The sequence below is a fragment of the Podarcis liolepis genome (genome assembly GCF_965112155.1).
Source record: "Podarcis liolepis genome assembly, chromosome: 13".
Taxonomy (NCBI): domain Eukaryota; kingdom Metazoa; phylum Chordata; class Lepidosauria; order Squamata; family Lacertidae; genus Podarcis; species Podarcis liolepis.
The window spans coordinates 14,789,274-14,807,146 of NC_139573.1; the positions used below are offsets into that span (position 1 = coordinate 14,789,274).

Consider the following 17,873-nt stretch of genomic DNA (forward strand, 5'->3'; position numbering starts at 1 on the left):
TTGGCCAGGGAAGGGCATGGAAAAGAGGGAAGAAAGATAAACCACTTTTCCATATATGGAGTACAGATCAAGAGAGAAAAGGCAGGTTTCAAATTCCACTGAAAACTACAGACATCTTCAAAGAGTGGCAAAGAATGATATCAAGATATATCTGGCAGGGCAAGAAGCCAAGAATACAATTTAAGCTTTTAATTGATGCGAAGGAAAGAGGTGGCTTCGCCCTGCCAGATTTGAAATTATATTATGAAGCGTCTTGTCTCTGTTGGTTAAAGGATTGGATAACACTGAAAAATAATAAGTTGTTAGATCTTGAGGGTTTTGATAAGAGATTTGGATGGCACGCCTATTTATGGTTGGGGAAGAAGAAAGTCCACAAAGGCTTTGGGAATCATATTTTCAGAAGTTCTTTAATAGAAATATGGGATAGGTACCAATATATTTTGGAACCTAAAGTACCACATTGGTTGTCCCCACTAGAGGTTATGAGTGTAAAGAAAACAAACATGAGAGGGTACTGGATTACTTATGGAGATGTAGTTATTAGAGAAGGGGGGAAATGGAAAATGAAGCCATATGAACAAGTTAAAGAGCATGTATATGATTGGTTGCATTATCTTCAAATGAATGAAATGTTTAAAAAAGACCTCAAAGAGAGGGGATATACTGAAAGAGAGTCCAGATTTCAAATGGATATAATAAATAATGATTGTAAGATAATGTCAAAAATGTACAAAATGCTATTGGAGTGGCAAACAAAGGACGAAGAGGTTAAATCGGTCATGATACATTGGGCCAGGGATTTTGGTTACAATATACAATTAGCTGATTGGGAAAAAGTATGGAAAGAGAATATGAAATTCACTGCATGTATGTCGATAAAATAAAATATCATGAAAATGGTATACAGATGGTACATTACCCCGGTTAAGCTGGCTTAAATGTTTAAAACATGTAATAAGTGTTGGAAATGTAAAGAAAACGAAGGATCTTTTTTCCATATGTGGTGGGAATGTAAGAAGGTTAAGGGTTTCTGGGAAATGATATATAACGAGTTGAAAAAGATGTTTAAATATACATTTGCAAAGAAACCAGAAGCCTTTTTGTTAGGAATTACAGGAAGAGAGATTAACAGAAGTGACTACAAACTCTTTCAATATGCAGTGACTGCGGCAATAATTTTAATGGCCCAAAAATGGAAGCAAGAGGAATTACGGACAGTAGAGGAGTGGAGAATGAAACTTATGGATTTCGCAGAATTAGATAAAACGACTGGCAAAATTAGATACCAGAAAGACCACAAGTTCACTGAGGACTGGAGAAAGTTTACAATTTATCTGGAAACTATTTGTGATGAACAGACAACGCTAGTTGGTTTTAAAGAGGCTTTGTCATGTTAAAGGGTATTGTAAAAAGAAAAAGAGAAGAAAGGATATTATTAACCGGCAATATATGACAAAGGAAATGCGTATTAAATATATAAATATTAGGATTGTGGGAGGAGCTGGGGGAAGTCAAAAATTTGTAAATTGGAAAATATGGTCATGTTGGAGTAATTTGTAAAAGAAAAATTTGTAAAAATTTAATTAAAAAAAAGAAAGTCAAAAAAGGAAAAGAAAACCACAGACATTTTGATTGCATGAATATTCAGAGCAATTGCTAATATTCTTGTCCTAATGCCAAGTCCCCTCTGCTGCTGCATTCAGATAGCCACAAACATGCCATGACCCTGACCCACCCACATTAGCTGTGTTGTACAACACCAGCATGGCAGGCCCCTGTAGTAACTGGAACCAAAGTTTTGTCCCTTGGTCTAACCCTGATTAAGCTTTGCTCCCACTGCCCCACATCACCCCACCAAACAACTATTACCCCAGAGGGAAATCTATCATTGCTCCCCACTCTCATTGGCTACCATTCTAGGAGTCACAGCAGCTCTGGCAGAACAACTTCTGTTGAGACTGCAGTGGACAAGGGAAGGTGTCTCCTCTGTGCATGCAATGAAGTCCAGAGGAAAATTGGGACCCTCTATGCCTGCTACTATGCCTGCAATAGTTGGTGTGTGTGTATTTGTGACATCACTTGGCCAAGTGTCCTGAACCCTGGCTTCTTCTCCTCCTCTTCCTGTGGCTGTCAGGGAAAGAGGTCCCAACTGACCCCGACACCATACAAGTGATATCACGGGCATCATGTCTTGAGTGTCTCACATGTTGCATGATGCTTGGCATTGTGCCAAGAGGAGGAGCCAGGGGCTGGAAAACGAGCAAAATCCCAACTAAAGAAGAATGGCAACTTAAACTGATGGAATATGTGCAGCTTGCAGACCTAACCTATCAAATAAGAGAACAAGAAGATTGGTAAATGTTTCTTGAATGTATGGTGGAGAATTCTGTGCACTTGAAAGCGTTGGCAGCATTCAGATAAATTCAACAGTGTAAACAAGTTTTGATGGATGTCATACTAGAATACAGAATGGTTTAGTTTATGTAAAATATGCAGTGATTTGTAATATGAAAAATGAACCATGGAAAGAGAAGGGAAGTCATTGACATTTTCAGGTTAATAATAATAATAATAATAATAATAATAATAATAATAATAATTTATTATTTATACCCCGCCCATCTGCCTGAGTTTCCCCAGCCACTCTGGGCTGCTTCCAATGAAGTGTTAAAAACAATACAGCATTAAATATTAAAAACTTCCCTAAACAGGGCTGCCTTCAGATGTCTTTTAAAAATATGATAGCTGCTTATTTCCTTCACAGGTGAAGGGAGGACATTCCACAGGGCGGGCACCACTACCGAAAAGGCCCTCTGTCTGGTTGCCTATCTGGTTGTGCAAGTTGCCAAGGATGTTGTATTTGTTTCAAACATTGCAAATTTTGGACAAGGTGGACTGTTTCAAGAAGTGGCAGAGAGATATTTCTAGATTTGTCTGGCAGGGCAAGAAGCCTCGAATAAAATTTAAGATTTTAACTGATGCTAAAGAAAGAGGGGGATTTGCCCGGCCAGCCCTGAAGCTTTACTATGAATCAGCCGCCTTTTGCTGGCTGAGAGAATGGCTGCTTCTTGAAAACACGGACATTTTGGACTTAGAAGGTTTTAATAATGTATTTGGGTGGCATGCATATCTGTGGTACGATAAGGTCAAAGCACATAAAGCGTTTAAAAACCATATTGTCAGGAAAGCACTGTTTAATGTCTGGATAAGATATAAGGACTTGCTTGAAAATAAAACTCCAAGGTGGTTGTCACCAATGGAAGCTAAGGCTCTGGAAAAACTAAATATGGAGGCAAATTGGCCAAAATATTGGGAAATTTTGGAACAAGAAGGAGATAGATTAAAACTGCAGAGTTTTGAGAAACTAAAAAACAAAGTACGAGATTGGCTTCATTATTATCAAATAAGGGAGGCTTATAATTTGGATAAGAAAATTGGCTTTCAGGTGGAAAAATCAAAATTGGAAACAGAATTGTTAGATCCTAAAACTAAGAATTTGTCAAGAATGTATAACTTGCTGTTGAAATGGAATACACAGGATGAAATGGTTAAATCTGTTATTATTAAATGGGCACAAGATGTTGGACATAACATTATGATGGCTGACTGGGAAAAGTTATGGACCACAGGTATGAAGTTTACGGCATGTAATGCCTTAAGAGAGAATATAATGAAAATGATTTACAGGTGGTACTTGACACCAGTCAAGCTTGCAAAAATTTATCATTCGCCCGATAATAAATGTTGGAAATGTAAAGAGATTGAAGGTACATTTTTTCACCTTTGGTGGACATGCCCAAAGATTAAGACCTTTTGGGAGATGATCTATAATGAAATGAAAAAGGTATTTAAATATACCTTCCAGAAGAAACCAGAGGCCTTTCTCTTGGGCATGGTCGGCCAATTGGTGCAAAAGGAGGATAGAACTTTTTTTATGTATGCCACAACAGCAGCATGAATACTCATTGCAAAGTATTGGAAAACACAAGATCTACCCACCCGAGAAGAATGGCCCCCTCCCTCAACAGACGTTACCACTTTACAGCCGGAGCCTGAGGGTTCTCGTTGGGGGGAGAGGTTAGCAATGGATTATTGCTCTTTGGCTTAACCCTGTCTTTTCCCCCACCTCCCCTTTCAGAGTGGTGGGATTATCAGGGGTGCTCACAATTCGGTGCTGCCAAAGTCCTGCACCCAAAACTCCCTTTTGAGCTTTCTTTAGGTCACAGCACCCTTGTGTTTCCCCCTAGCCCCTCTCAACAATTGAGCCTCCAAGGCTCGCTCTCCGCAGCCATTTGCGGCAACCCGTGACTATGACCTTCTCAGTCCATCCATCTCTGCAACTCAAGGTCCAAGAGCACCAACTCAAGTTTTGGTGGTGGTCATAGGGAATGAGGAGCACAGCACCTAAGGGACTCTGCCCCCAGCGGTGCTGCTCACTGCAGTCAAACCTAAAAATAGTTACAAATTGCTGGCATGCTAGTTGTCTGTCTGAGAAACTGCTAGATTTCCTTCTAGGCAGGTAGAGATTTACTTTAAGGGGGGGGGGGGAGAAAAGCTCAGAATCTGGAATGCTTGCAGGCATGAGTCCTGGTACAACGTCACCACTATAAGACAGCAATCCGTACCATTCTGGTTGAGTTACAGCTCTTAATACATTTAAAGACAATTAAATAGTACAAACAGGGTTACCTGGTGTGAGGGGATAAAAGGTACATAGAGGCAACCATCTGAGCCTTTGACATGCAGCATCATTGCTAAGGATCCTTAATCACATAATTGCTGCTGCTAAGCAATCAGAGGAAGGAACCTGGGACTCTGGAGAGGAGCCTCCCAGAGCAGCAGAAAAGGAACAGGGGAAGCTGGTGATATATGCTGCTAGCCCTGACATCAGGCAAAGGACGAAAGTCTGCTTCAGTACTGAGATATGTTTGTTAAAGCACTTTCCTCTGCTTCAACGTTATTTCAATCACTCCCCAAGTACAGTATACAGTACTGCCTTTACAGTATAAAAGGCAATTGGGTGGCTACTCAGAATTACCTTGCTTGAAAGATCGAGGCTTTCTTCCTACTGAGAAAACATTTGTGAAACGCCTATGCCTCACCCCATTTGCCATGTCTACTTGTCACCACGGGGCTGTTGCTTATTGATATGCCGTAGCCATTGCACAAAACAAAAAAATATAAAATGACTCAGAAATACAACCATAAAGCCATCAAACATCTCACAGGTGCAGCAAGTTAAAATTCTTACTTAAACACATGGGTTGTAATTTTCTGTTTATCGTGATTGGCAAAATGTTTTGTGAATGCTTAAGAGTATTTCTCCTTCTATCCCAGGCTGCACTGGAAGATCTAGGCAGCTGTTGCTGGGGCTGGTGGAATGAACAATGCAGCATCCCAGGCCTTGTCAGAGGTCACTGCTAGGATATAGTTTCGTTCCACCTTTAGAACAGGCATGTAGAGTTGTTGTATGTCACATATCTGTTTACTTCCAGCACAGTCAGCTGGGAACTTCCGTTGTATATAGCATTTGCCTGTGCCATTTGCTTGGACACAAAGGGAAGCAGACATGTTTTTTTCCTTTCTCCTGATGCTGAATAAATGCTTGTAAATATTCTTACATATGCCTCTGTCCGCTACTTCTGTTGCAAAGAGTTCTTATCTCTGCTAGCTTGCGTACTCAGTTTCTAAAGGTCTCTGAGGCTTGGGTCACAGTTTTGATGCTGTTCCAAGAACCGGAGTTTGCCCAGCTGCTGGCCAGAGGGCTAGAGCCAGCTGGGGGCCCACCAATCGTCCCCGTGTCCCCAGACATATCCCAACAGTCACATGCTGTGGGGTCCTCTTGTAATTTTCCCTATCCTCACTTTATGGCTTCCACAATTCTGGTTATAGTATCAACCGTGCTGAGGAGCTCTGAGAAAATGAGTGTGCTTTAGGATGGGATTTGTAGCTACTTTGAGGTATGAATGCTCTGTGTGTTGTGAGCAGCGGTGATGGTAGAAGAAGTGTCCCTAAGACAGGCCAGCCCAAGGCATCCTGGCAACTGAAGCAAATGAGAAAATTGCACCCCCAAGAATCATAGTTAAGAAGTCTAAAAGACAATGGGCCTCCTTTACATGGTAGGGGATACTGTTCTTTCCTGCTTCACCTGCCTGCCCAAGAACTACACACCTTGCAAAGGAGGAACCAATCCTCTACAGCCTTTCTTGTCAGCTATGCTGAAAGTCAGGCTTATCCTAACTAACAGCAACATGCCAATGTTCCTGACTCCAGTACCTAGTAAATGGCTTCAGGAAGGGATTGAGCACTTGGGTGTGTGGAAGAAGTAAAGGCAGAGCCAGGATAACCTTCTCTCCTCCTGTGACTTCAGCTCCTGCCACCCCATGCGATTCCAGCTCACATGACTGTTGGGATTCGCAGGATACTGAATAAGTCCGCAGGCTTCAACAGGCTGATGCAATACTCTGTGAAGTGCTGAGTCAGAGTGACTCAGCAGGAGTGTGGTTAATGTGATTGGCTATCACCTGTTTTAAAAAGGTGATTCTGTGTGGAGAGTATTCGTTTGCCTTAAGGAGCAGGTACTCTGTATGGACTGTTTTTGTAAATGCCTGTATATTGCTCACATTAAAAAGACTGCACTGGGAAAAACCTGGGACTCTGGGCATTTCTGCTGAAAGCGCCCCTGTCACTCACCCCAGGTCCCCACTTGTGGGCAGCTGGCACTCACCCAGAAAAGGCCTTCCAGTGCCAATACCCTCATCATCATTCTCTTCGCCATTCCCTCAGGGCACATACATAATGCACCCATGTAACAGGGGCATGTCTCTCCTATCATCTATGATGTCCTTGCATTATAGGAGGGAATGTGGATGCAAGCAGGGCAGGCTGGTGGAGACGGAGGAGACAGTCAACAAGAGCAGGAGGCCAATCTGCTATCCATCCCAGCTTGCCGTCTGAGGCAAGAACTTCACCTTGCCTCATGGGTGGGGTGGCCGTGCTTGTAAGTATGGATGGACAAAGCAGAACAGCAATGCAATAAGGAAAATATGCATGGAAGAGAATTTATTAAGATGATGCTCTGCTGCAGGTCCAAGAAAATTTCAAAGGGAAGGGGGAAATTGAAGAGGCATCTCTATAGCAATGGCTATTTTGAAAGTGATGAGAGAGAGCAGAAATACATATAATGTCAAGGCAGCTTCCCAGTCAACACAGTGGAGAAGGGAAGTCTCCTTTAGAGTTATTGCTTGCAGATGAAGGCATACTTGTTGTTGCATTGTACATCATTCCACTTCTTAAAACCTGAAATTCAAAACAAAAATTATAATTCAAGAAATAAGGAAAGTTACTTCTTATTGCCTATTATTCCTTTCCCCAATGTGTAGGGGGAATAAAATGGATTCAGACTTTAATAATAGTGAGGGAACCACCAGAAGGCCCTCAGAGCTGGACCTCTGTGCCCAGGTTGAACAATGGGGGTGGAGACACTCCTTCAGGTATACTGGGCTGAGTCCATTGAGGGCTTTCAAGATCAGCACCAACACGTAGTGGGAGCCAATGTAGGTCTTTCAGGACCAGTGTTATATGGTCTCTGCAGCCACTCCCAGTCACCAGTCTAACTGCCGCATTCTGGATTAGTTGTAGTTTCTGGCTCACCTTCAAAGGTAGCCCCACACAGAGCGCATTGCAGTAGTCCAAGCGGGAGATAACTAGAGCATGCACCACTCTGGCGAGACAGTCTGCAGGCAGGTAAGGTGTCAGCCTGCATACCAGATGGAGCTGGTAGGCAGCTGCCCTGAACACAGAATTGGCCTGTGCCTCCACGGACAGCTGTGAGTCTAGAATGAGTCCCAGGCTGCACATCTGGTCCTTCAGGTGCACAGTTACCCCATTCAGAACCAGAGAGTCCTCCACACCTGCCATCCCCCTGTCCCCCCAAAACAGTACTTCTGTCTTGTCAGGATTCAGCCTCAATCTGTTAGCTGTCATCCATCCTCCAACTGCCTCCAGACACTCAAAAAGGACCTTCACCGGTTCTGATTTGAAAGAGAGGTAGAACTGGGTATCATCCGCATACTGATGAACACCCAGTCCAAACCCGCTGATGATCTCTCCCAGCGGTTGCATGTAGATGTTGAAAAGCATGGGGGAGAGGACAGAACCCTGAGGCACCCAACAAGTGAGAGCCCAGGGGTCTGAACACTCACCCCCCCCCACTTTCTGAACATGGCCCAGGAGGAAGGAGCAGAACCACTATATAACAGTGCCCCCAGCTCCTAGCGCCTCTAGACAGTCCAGAAGGATGTCATGGTTGATGGTATCAAAAGCCGCTGAGAGATCCAGCAGAACTAGGAAACAGCTTTCACCTTTGTCCCTAGTCCACCAGAGATCCTTGACCGGCGTGACCAAGACAGTTTCAGTCCTATGATGAGGCCTGAATCCCAATTGGAAGGGATCCAAATCGTCTGCATCCCTTTGCCCAAGAATGGAAGATTTGAGACTGGGTGATAGTTGTCCATATTGGCCATGTCCAAAGATGTTTTTTAAAGACACGGTTTAATAACTGTCTCTTTCAGCGGTTCCAGGAAAGCTTGCTCACAGAGGGAAGCATTCCCAAACAATATAGTCCGGCCCCCCACAAGGTCTGAGGGACAGTGGACCGGCGCCCTGCTGAAAAAGTTTGCTGACCCCTGACCTAAGGCTTCAGCTTCAGCTGACTCAGCATTCACTATCCCCCGGAGCCCATCACCCTGCCCTTCCCGGCTCACTTTTCTGAGCCAGGATGGGCAAGGATCGGGGAGACAGGTGGTCAGTTTCACTCATCCAAGCAGCCTGTCCACATCCTCGGAGGTAACAGATTGGAACTGATCCCATGCAGCTGGAATAGACAGGACTCTAGCACTCTCCTGCCCCAGCCCTGCTCCCATGATGGCGTCTACCTCTTTCCGAATCTGAGTGGCTTTGCCTGCAAAAAAGTTGCAAAATCATTGCAGGAGATTTTGGGGTCCTTACCAGGCCCCAATGGTGAAGGTGGTTCTGTTAGATTGTGAACCACCTGAAAGAGTCTCCTGCTGCTGTTTTCTGCAGATGCAATAGAGGCATCTTCACCGTCGCTATTGCCACTTGGTAGGCTCGACGTTGAGCTCTAACCCGTTTCTGGTCCGATTTCCACCACTGGCGCTATTGCCACCTCAGTGATTGTTTCATCACCATCAGCTCTGGGGAAAACCATGAGGCTGCCAGGCTCCATGCAGTTGGAGAGAGCGCTTTGGAGCCAGACAGTTGATAGCTCTGGTTAACTCCGCATTCCAGCGGGCCAGAGGGGAATCAGCTGAAAGGCCATCAACATGGGATAAAACATCCCCTACTACACTCTGGAAACCATTTGAATCCATTAAGTGGGGGGGGGTCCAAATCCGTCCCACCTCCCTGCAGAGGGAAAGGGTTGCAGCACCAGGAAGTGATCTGACCATGGCACTTCTTTTGCTTCGCTTTTACTTAGTGTCAGATCACCCACATCCATAGAGGTGAACTCCAGGTCTAAGGCATGTCCGCAACAATGACTTGGGCGAAATTCATTCAGGGACATCCCCATGGAGGTCATGCTTTCCCATGAAGTCCCAAGCAGCGCCTTGTAAGGTCGTGTCAGCATGGATGTTAAATCCCCTAGGACAACCAAACTAGGTGTCTCCAGGAGAACATCCGCCACGACCTGAAGCAGCTCAGGCAGGGAATCCTTGGTACAGCGGGGAGGTCAGTACACCAAAAGGAATCCTGTACTGCCCCTGTTGTCCAACTTCCAGAACACACGCTCAGAAAACTGGGTCTTCCCAATAGGATGCCTGGTTCAAGCTATTGACTTCCTAAAACTCACTGCAACCTTGCCTCCCTGCCCATATGAGCTGGGTTGCTGTGTGTAAGAGAAACCTGGTAGACAAGCAGTGGCAAGGACAGGCCCATCTTCTTCATCCAGCCAAGTCTCTGTTACACATGCCAGGTCAAGTCCTCCATCCTGTTGTGGATCTGTCGTGGGATAGTCTTCAAACAACAACTAAACCTGCCTCCTCGTTAATGACATGGTCTGGTCTTCGCGTAACTCCTCCTCCTACCCATGATCACTGAGATCAGGTGTCCAAGTGCACCCCAGCCATTCTATTGACTGGGGCCCACTCCCAGACAGCCCTGACCCTCTCCCCTTCAGAACAGAATACAAACTATACAATGAACCAATAAAGCAGTAGAAAGCAACAACAACAAACAATTTATAATTATACTAAAGTTAAACTAACCCCTGGGCCCAACTAAACATTTATTCCCCCCCCCCCCCCGGACAGAGCAACAACAAAACAAAAAACCCAAATTTTAAACACTACAGATTAAAAATTAAAAAATTAAAAGCATTTAAAAGCATTTTCAACATTTGCCCCAACCCCAGAGTTTGTTCCAGTGAGTCTCGACTTTTCACTCACTGATCACCTGACTTCAAAGTCTTATATGTTATATTGTGCTTTTAATATTCTGTTGGGAGCCACCTAGAGTTGCTGGGGAAACCCAGTCAGAGGAGTGGGGTATAAAATAATAATAATAATAATAATAATAATAATAATAATAATAATAATAATAATAATGCTGTTTGAGCCTAATCGTTTTGTTAAGAAACATGATAGAATATAAGATGGCATAACCCAGACCTTAGTTTGGCAACCGCTGTTTTCTGAACAAAATATGTGATCACATGCAACCGAAGAATGAAGGTTGACTGCAGAAAAAGATTCTGCTTCATGGCATGATTGGAAGTGTCCTTAAAGGATCAATAAGTTGGACCACTTCTGGTCAGATCTCCAGAGATATTGACTTGTGAACCTTAGTACAGAGAAACACCAGGCTGAGAGTGTATCCACTCACTGGCAGAGGAAGAGGAGTGAGAGGGGAGTGTTCTGCCCCTGGCAGGGCGATCCGGGCAGGGTGCCATCGTGGCTTCCCCCCACCAGTGCTGGGTGCCCCAGCCCCGCAAGCGGCGCCCCTGCCCCCAGGATGTGCACCAGCCCCTCCCCCACCTGCTCTCTGCCCCCCCCCCCCGGTGCCAGAGCATGAAGCTCTGCCACTGTATTCACTCAACTAATACCCAGAGTAAACCTTTCAAATGAATGGACTATCAATAGCAATGACTATCCAAAGTATATTGAGTTTGATCATTTTGATTTTTAAAGTTAGATATTACCCTTTGAAATACTTGAAACTGATGGAGTGATAGGCATGAAACCTTTTTTTTATCAGTCCCTACAAATTGCTTGCTTACCTGCGTCCTTTAGCAGATGCACACAATATTCTTCATTCTTGTGGTTGTCTGGGCGATTAAAATCCCAGCGTTTGTAATTGTAGATCTCGTCATCCAACCACCTCCAATGTCCTTTCTGCAGCAATGTGATAGAACAGATCATACATTCATTTGAAATGAGGAGGCCAATGCAAAGATCACGTGGAGAGTTGGCCAGTTATGAAGCTATTGCCAGTTATGATGGAGATACAGTTGTACCTTGGTACTCTAATGGAATCCTTTCCAGAAGCCCGTTCGACTTCCAAAAACGTTCAAAAACCAAAGTGTGGCTTCCAATAGGCTGCAGGAGCTTCCTGCACTCAATCAGAAGCTACGGAAGTCACATCAGACGTTAGGGTTTCAAAGAACGTTTACAAACTGGAAAACTCACTTCCGGGTTTACGGTGTTTAGAAGCCAAAACATTTGAGTCACAAGGTGTTCGAGAACCAAGGTACGATTGTATTTGTAGGAAAAACACTGGGACCTAATTTGAATAGTAGAGTGCTTGGTATCTGGTGGGCGGGACTTGTGTGTTTTGCTCCGGACACAAGTCTGGAGCCCCTCCCTTCAGTGTCTGTGTTCTGTTAAGAATATCAGTTAAGAGGGACCAACTGCCTCTTCTCGCTTCTTGCCTCAGACTAGCCTCATGTTGTTGTATTTAGTTTCTCTTATTTTGCTATTTTGTTACAGTTTTCTTTATTATTCAAAGCTTAGTTTACATTTACGTGAGCCACTTATTTTCCTCAAAGAACAAGAAACTCTGCTGGAGAATGGTGGAACATCCTAAACTTGGGTGAGTGAGGGGATATTATTCCCAGTTTGCCAGGAGGATTGAATATGTTAATCATCTCCCCACTTCCACAACAATATTAGAGGAGGATTCTATTAGAAAATTGTGGAAAAGTCACATATTGGAGTAATCTGGGGAGACGATTCGGGTAAGGTTGGAATGGTGATGCTAAGAAGCCATTACTCAGTGACAATGGCCTGAAATAGAGAAAGTAAAGGCAACTCACCTCAGTGGGATCATGCAGCCCAATCCAAACTTGACTTTCCCTTTTCTGGTTTGCAGAGATGTAATTGGCCACCACATCTGACTCTTTCTCATTGAGGATGGAGGCAAGATGGGTCCCACAGCCATAGCTCAGGCACTCATTCTGAGAATAGCCAAGCAAGTAAATAAGCTCCACCACTATTACTAACACACACACACAGACTCTTTCCCACAAAGCTTTCCCAGAGGGGTTCACAGCTTGTCAAATAAGTAATAACAATTATTTAAAAATCATAAAACACCAGTGGTGGAGAGTTGGAAGTTTTTCAAATGGGAACTAATGCAGCTGATGAAGGAAGAGAGAAAAAGGGGTGAAGAAAATGCTGTGAGTGAAGCCAAGCTCCTTTCTCCATCCTGTGGACCTGCTGGGAAACTAAAGAAACCTGCTGGACCTGCTGCACACGAGTGCAATTAAAGGTGCTTAAAGCACTCAATCTTGGTGCAAGCTCACACACAAAAACTAGGATGAATGCAGGAAGAATGCTCATAGTCATGATTTGGCTGCACTCTTTTCAGAAGCGGGTGGCGCTGTGGGTTAAACCACAGAGCCTAGGACTTGCCGATCAGAAGGTTGGCGGTTCGAATCCCCGCAACGGGGTGAGCTCCCGTTGCTTGGTCCCTGCTCCTGCCAACCTAGCAGTTCGAAAGCCCGTCAAAGTGCAAGTAGATAAATAGGGACCGCTTCGGCGGGAAGGAAAACGGCGTTTCCGTGCGCTGCTCTGGTTCGCCAGAAGTGCTTAGTCATGCTGGCCACATGACCCGGAGGCTGTCTGCAGACAAACGCCGGCTCCCTCGGCCTATAGAGTGAGATGAGCACGCAACCCCAGAGCCCGTCATGACTGGACCTAATGTTGACCTGTGTTTTAATCTGGTTTTGTAGCTTATCCTTGAATTTAACTATTATCTTAATGTTTGAAATAGTTGTTCTTAACTGTATATAGCTGGGTGATGTCAGGTTTTCAACACCATGATGTGTCACCAGCCAAACATCACAATCTGGCGATACACCATGATGTTGAAAGAACAATCTGTATTGGCCCCAGCCCTCAAGGCATGGGGTGAAACGGCCACAGCTCTCATTGCAAGAGATGAGGCACTTTCATCCCAACACCCTGCAGAGCTGAGGATGACACAGCTTGTTTGGGGTTCTTGGCTTGGGGGTGGGAAGGCTCCACTCCCCCCCCAGCTGATGCACCCCCCACCCTCCCCTCACATGCAAGCTGGAGGGACACAGGGGCAGAGATAGCTTGTATCTTTTCACTTGTGAGATGGTACCTTCTTGCCAGGCCATCTCTCCTGACTGTTAATTAAGCTTTCTTGGCTCCAGTGGAAACAGGTTACTTGAACACAATGGGTGAGCAACTCTCTTTTGATTATACCAAGATTCTGGCCAGGTATTGTCTCCCAACAGCTCACACTGATAGCCCTCCTCACAAAAATGTCATCTGAAACCCATGACAGCACCTGATGTGACAGCTTGGTTGGTGAGAAACAGCTTCTTACCTCAGCTTCAGACCAAGTTTTCTGAGAGTCAAAATATGCATAGCAGCTGCCCTGGGATTTCATCCAATTCCTGGGACAGGATCTGGCCTTTACTGTATGGAGAGAGGAGTAAAAGAAGAAAAAGATGGGGGAGGGGGACAAAAGCTGTTAGAATGCAATTTTCAATGTGGAATCCTACTTCACCTACAAATGTGCCCAGATAATTTTAAGATTAATGAATGCAGACCTAATTTAAACATTCCTGCTTCCATTGGTGACTGGTACCCCATGGCACCGATAGGAAATTGGGACAGAAAGCAGGGAGGCAAACAGTAGGTGGATCCAGAGTCAATGACAGGCACCACCACTCCCTGACTGGTTGTAAATATGAATCAGAGGAGTGGTTCAGGGCAGACTGAGCTTGGTAGGGCAGTTCCCTATTCACCCTAATGGACCTGCTTTCATTGCCTGGTTATTTATTCCAACAGCCTTGGGTAGATTACCATCACCTGGAAATCTGACAAGTAGTTTTGTTTTTATAAATATTTGTTGTTTAGTCATTTAGTCATGTTCGACTCTTCGTGACCCCATGGACCAGAGCACACCAGGCACTCCTGTCTTCCACTGCCTCCCACAGTTTGGTCAAACTCATGTTAGCAGCTTCTAGAACACTGCCCAACCATCTCGTCCTCTGTCATCCCCTTCTCCCTGTGCCCTCAATCTTTCCCCAGGGTCTTTTCCAGGGAGTCTTCTCTTCTCATGAGCTTAACCCCAATTAAAATTTCTGGGGAATTTCCAGATAATTGTTAAAGCACTCACCTCCTGGGAAAGAATAGGAGACCAGGAAACCAAGAAGGCAAAGGTAGGTGACAACCCCCATCTTCTGGTTGACCTTCAGTGGAAGGAAATGTGCAGCAAATTAAAAACTTATCCTTACTTATTGGCATTGTCAATGTGGTGATAGCAGGAAGAAGTAAATCAGTATTTTCTGTTCTTAAAATCATAAATGGGAAGATTAGAGAAAGAAGAGAGAACCCAAAACTTAAAGATGGCGATTGTTGAAGTATCATGGAGTCAAATAAGGTTGGTGTGCAGAGGCACCTAGTGCTGACCATGTTCCATCTTCTGCTTGACCTTTTATGGAAGGTCAAAACCTATCCCCACTGGTTGCCATTTCGTCCATGTGGTGATGGCAGGAAGAAATAAAATAGTATTTTATACTCTTAACATCACAATTCTCCTTCATGTGAATTTCTAAAAAATGAGAAGGAAAAGAATGGAGAAAAATGAGGAGGTTAGGGAAAGAAGGGAGAACCTAAAGAGTTTGCTGTTGTTGAGGAATCACAGATCCTGGATTCTGGACCAGTGGAGGCTGGTGTCCATTGGGACTGGTAGGATTTGTAGGGCAGAAGGCAGTAAAACCAATGGTAAGTGGCGGCAGAGTCAATGACAGGCAGAGCCAAGCAATTCTGGTTTTGTTCTCTTTCCCCTCCAGGGACAACAGGTAGTAGAAGAAAGGGACAGCCTGTGCCACCCAGATGTAAGAAAGAACACACAACACTGGGACTTTCTGAGGGAAGGTAGAGCTTTGTGGGGCTGTGCCCCATTCCTCCTAACATACCAGTCTCCACTGTTTCTAGACCAAGGATGCTAACTTGAATATAATATTGAGGCAAGTAAGCCCCTTTCCCATAATTGATCACAAGATGCAGCACACAGACACCATTTGAATGGCAGGGCCCATCAACTGGGGGAGAGCTGGCCCCTTCAAATATTTTATGGGGAGTGAAGGGGCCTCAGCTCCTAGCAGTTGGCTCCGATATTCTAGACTAAAGCAGTATTAACATTTATGAAAGCCTTTTAGTTGTTAATCTGTTGCTCTTGTCCTTCTTTTGTTTTATGGGAAGAACAATACAGTGGTACCTCGGGTTAAGTACTTAATTCATTCCGGAGGTCTGTTCTTAAAATGAAACCATTCTTAACCTGAAGCACCACTTTAGCTAATGGGGCCTCCTACTGCCGCTGCACCACCAGAGCATGATTTCTGTTCTCAACCTGAAGCAAAGTTCTTAACCTGAAGCACAATTTCTGGGTTAGCGGAGTCTGTAACCTGAAGCGTATGTAACTTGAAGCGTATGTAACCTGAGGTACCACTGTAATAACCCTCAGGTTGGTGGGCTGCCTTAAGAAAGTTAAGAAGGAGTGGAGGTGCCTCTATGTCAGGCTGCTGTCAGTGGCTCCCAGCTAGTTGCCTCTTGGATAATGGCGTTGTCCTGAGTGAATCTCCACCTCCTTCTCTCCCACTTCCTCATTCATCATCATCATCATCTTCTTCTCTACAGGTGCCACTAAGTGTCCTCTGTCCTTCGAGCTCTTTGTTCTCCCACTTTTAAGGCCTGCCTGGGTCTGGGAGATGGTGGATCTGGACTGCTGTCTAATGACAACGTGTCAGCCAGCTTCTGCTCTGGCTCTGCCTGCTCCTCTTCTCCCATTATTTCCCAACTTTCCCCCTCTGGCTCAGAGCTCTGACCTCCCACAAACCACTATTGGAAATCTATATTGTCTCCCTCCTCCTCCCCCTCCTCCCTGGAAGGGACAGGATGGGAAGGTGGCCTCCACCCCTCCTCCTCCTTTGCCCAGTCCCTGACACTCTGTTCTGGAAGAGAAGATCTTTGTTGTTAGAAGGGAACAAGGAGCTCAGGGAGCAAAAGGTAATTCCCTGGTGGTAGCCCCAGAAACAGGCAAAGGAAGGACAGAGATTGCTTTGGATCTTTGGTTTTATGGAATTCTTGCCACATTGACTCATCTGCTATGACTCAGTCTTGCATGTGGTAGAGGAATCTGGGAAATATTCCAAGGTAGTCTCTCCATTTCTGAAGGATGCAGGACAGTCTTGCTTTCTTCTCCACAACTTCTCAACCCACAAACCCACATAGTATATGTATACTCACTTACCTGTGAAAACTGAATGGGACTTTGCTGGAAGAAGGATGTGGACAGATATTTGGGTATAGGGTATAATGCTAATGAGAGTCTCCAATACAAAATATAAATCAGTAGCCATAGCATCAGAAGTGAGTTTGTGATTGCCTCCAACTTACCCAAGTTTTGTCCTGTGAGGTGATGGATATCGCGTTATGCAGGGGCAAGTTTGTCTCTGAAGCTGCTGCCTCGATTCTTATATAGATCTTGGTGAAGTTGGGGGTTGGGGCAGGGAAGGGGGAAGGATGAAAGTTCAGTCACTTGCCATATGTTGAGTAGATAGTGATAGGATAAATATGTTTCAATTTCCCTGGAATTCTCTCCAGTGTGGACTTAATTTACATGTTGAGTAGATATCGATAGGATAAATATGTTTCAATTTCCCTGGAATTCCCTCCAGTGTGGACTTAATTTATGGTTATGACCACTATACAGTTATGTTTCTGACCATGGGTTGGAAAGCAAATACCCTAAATAAAAAATAAGCACACATAACTAACATCAGATAATGCATCTACCTTCTGGAGCTTAGTCCATATCTAGGCGGAGTACTTTGTTTGATATGTTTGATATTAAAATGAAAGGGGAACAGAGTGCACCTTTTGCTCAAGGGCACAGACTCACTTTGCATTGTTGATACTCAACGAGAATGGCCAGCTTCCTTCAAAACGGAATGTTTACACTGGAACATTTCCCAGAATCCTCTGCAACATGAAGGGATTCCGTGACAGGCAAATCCACATAGCAAAGAAGCCACAACTGTGAAAATAGCTTCTGTAAATTCAAGCTAGGTATATATATATATACACACACACATTTCCCCCCATGAAAATAAAAGATGCTGAAGGGGAAACTGAGATTTCAATCTCTTTGCTGTCCATGCTCTTTTGCTTTAGGTTTTCCCCCTCACTGGTTCAATTCCAGGATTTCCAGGCTTGTTTTTAGATATGCTATAAGGCACCCACTCTGGCTGGGATGTTGTTATGATTGTGATTGTGATTATTATGGCTGGGAGAAAAGCTAGACAGGGGTGAGGGTGG

The 17,873-nt window shown here is 44.6% G+C and overlaps 1 protein-coding gene across 1 annotated transcript; it reads right to left on the minus strand.

Annotated features, from left to right (window-relative positions):
* Nucleotides 1-7,047: 7,047 nt before the first annotated feature.
* Nucleotides 7,048-17,063, minus strand: LOC310691195 (C-type lectin BpLec-like). Its single transcript, XM_083470860.1, has 6 exons — nt 16,953-17,063; nt 14,671-14,743; nt 13,873-13,964; nt 12,332-12,472; nt 11,297-11,411; nt 7,048-7,299 (listed from the first exon to the last, which is right to left on the minus strand). Exons 2-6 carry the CDS (start codon nt 14,729-14,731, stop codon nt 7,238-7,240), a joined length of 471 nt encoding a protein of 156 aa, XP_083326986.1. The 5' UTR covers nt 14,732-14,743; nt 16,953-17,063; the 3' UTR covers nt 7,048-7,237.
* Nucleotides 17,064-17,873: the final 810 nt, after the last annotated feature.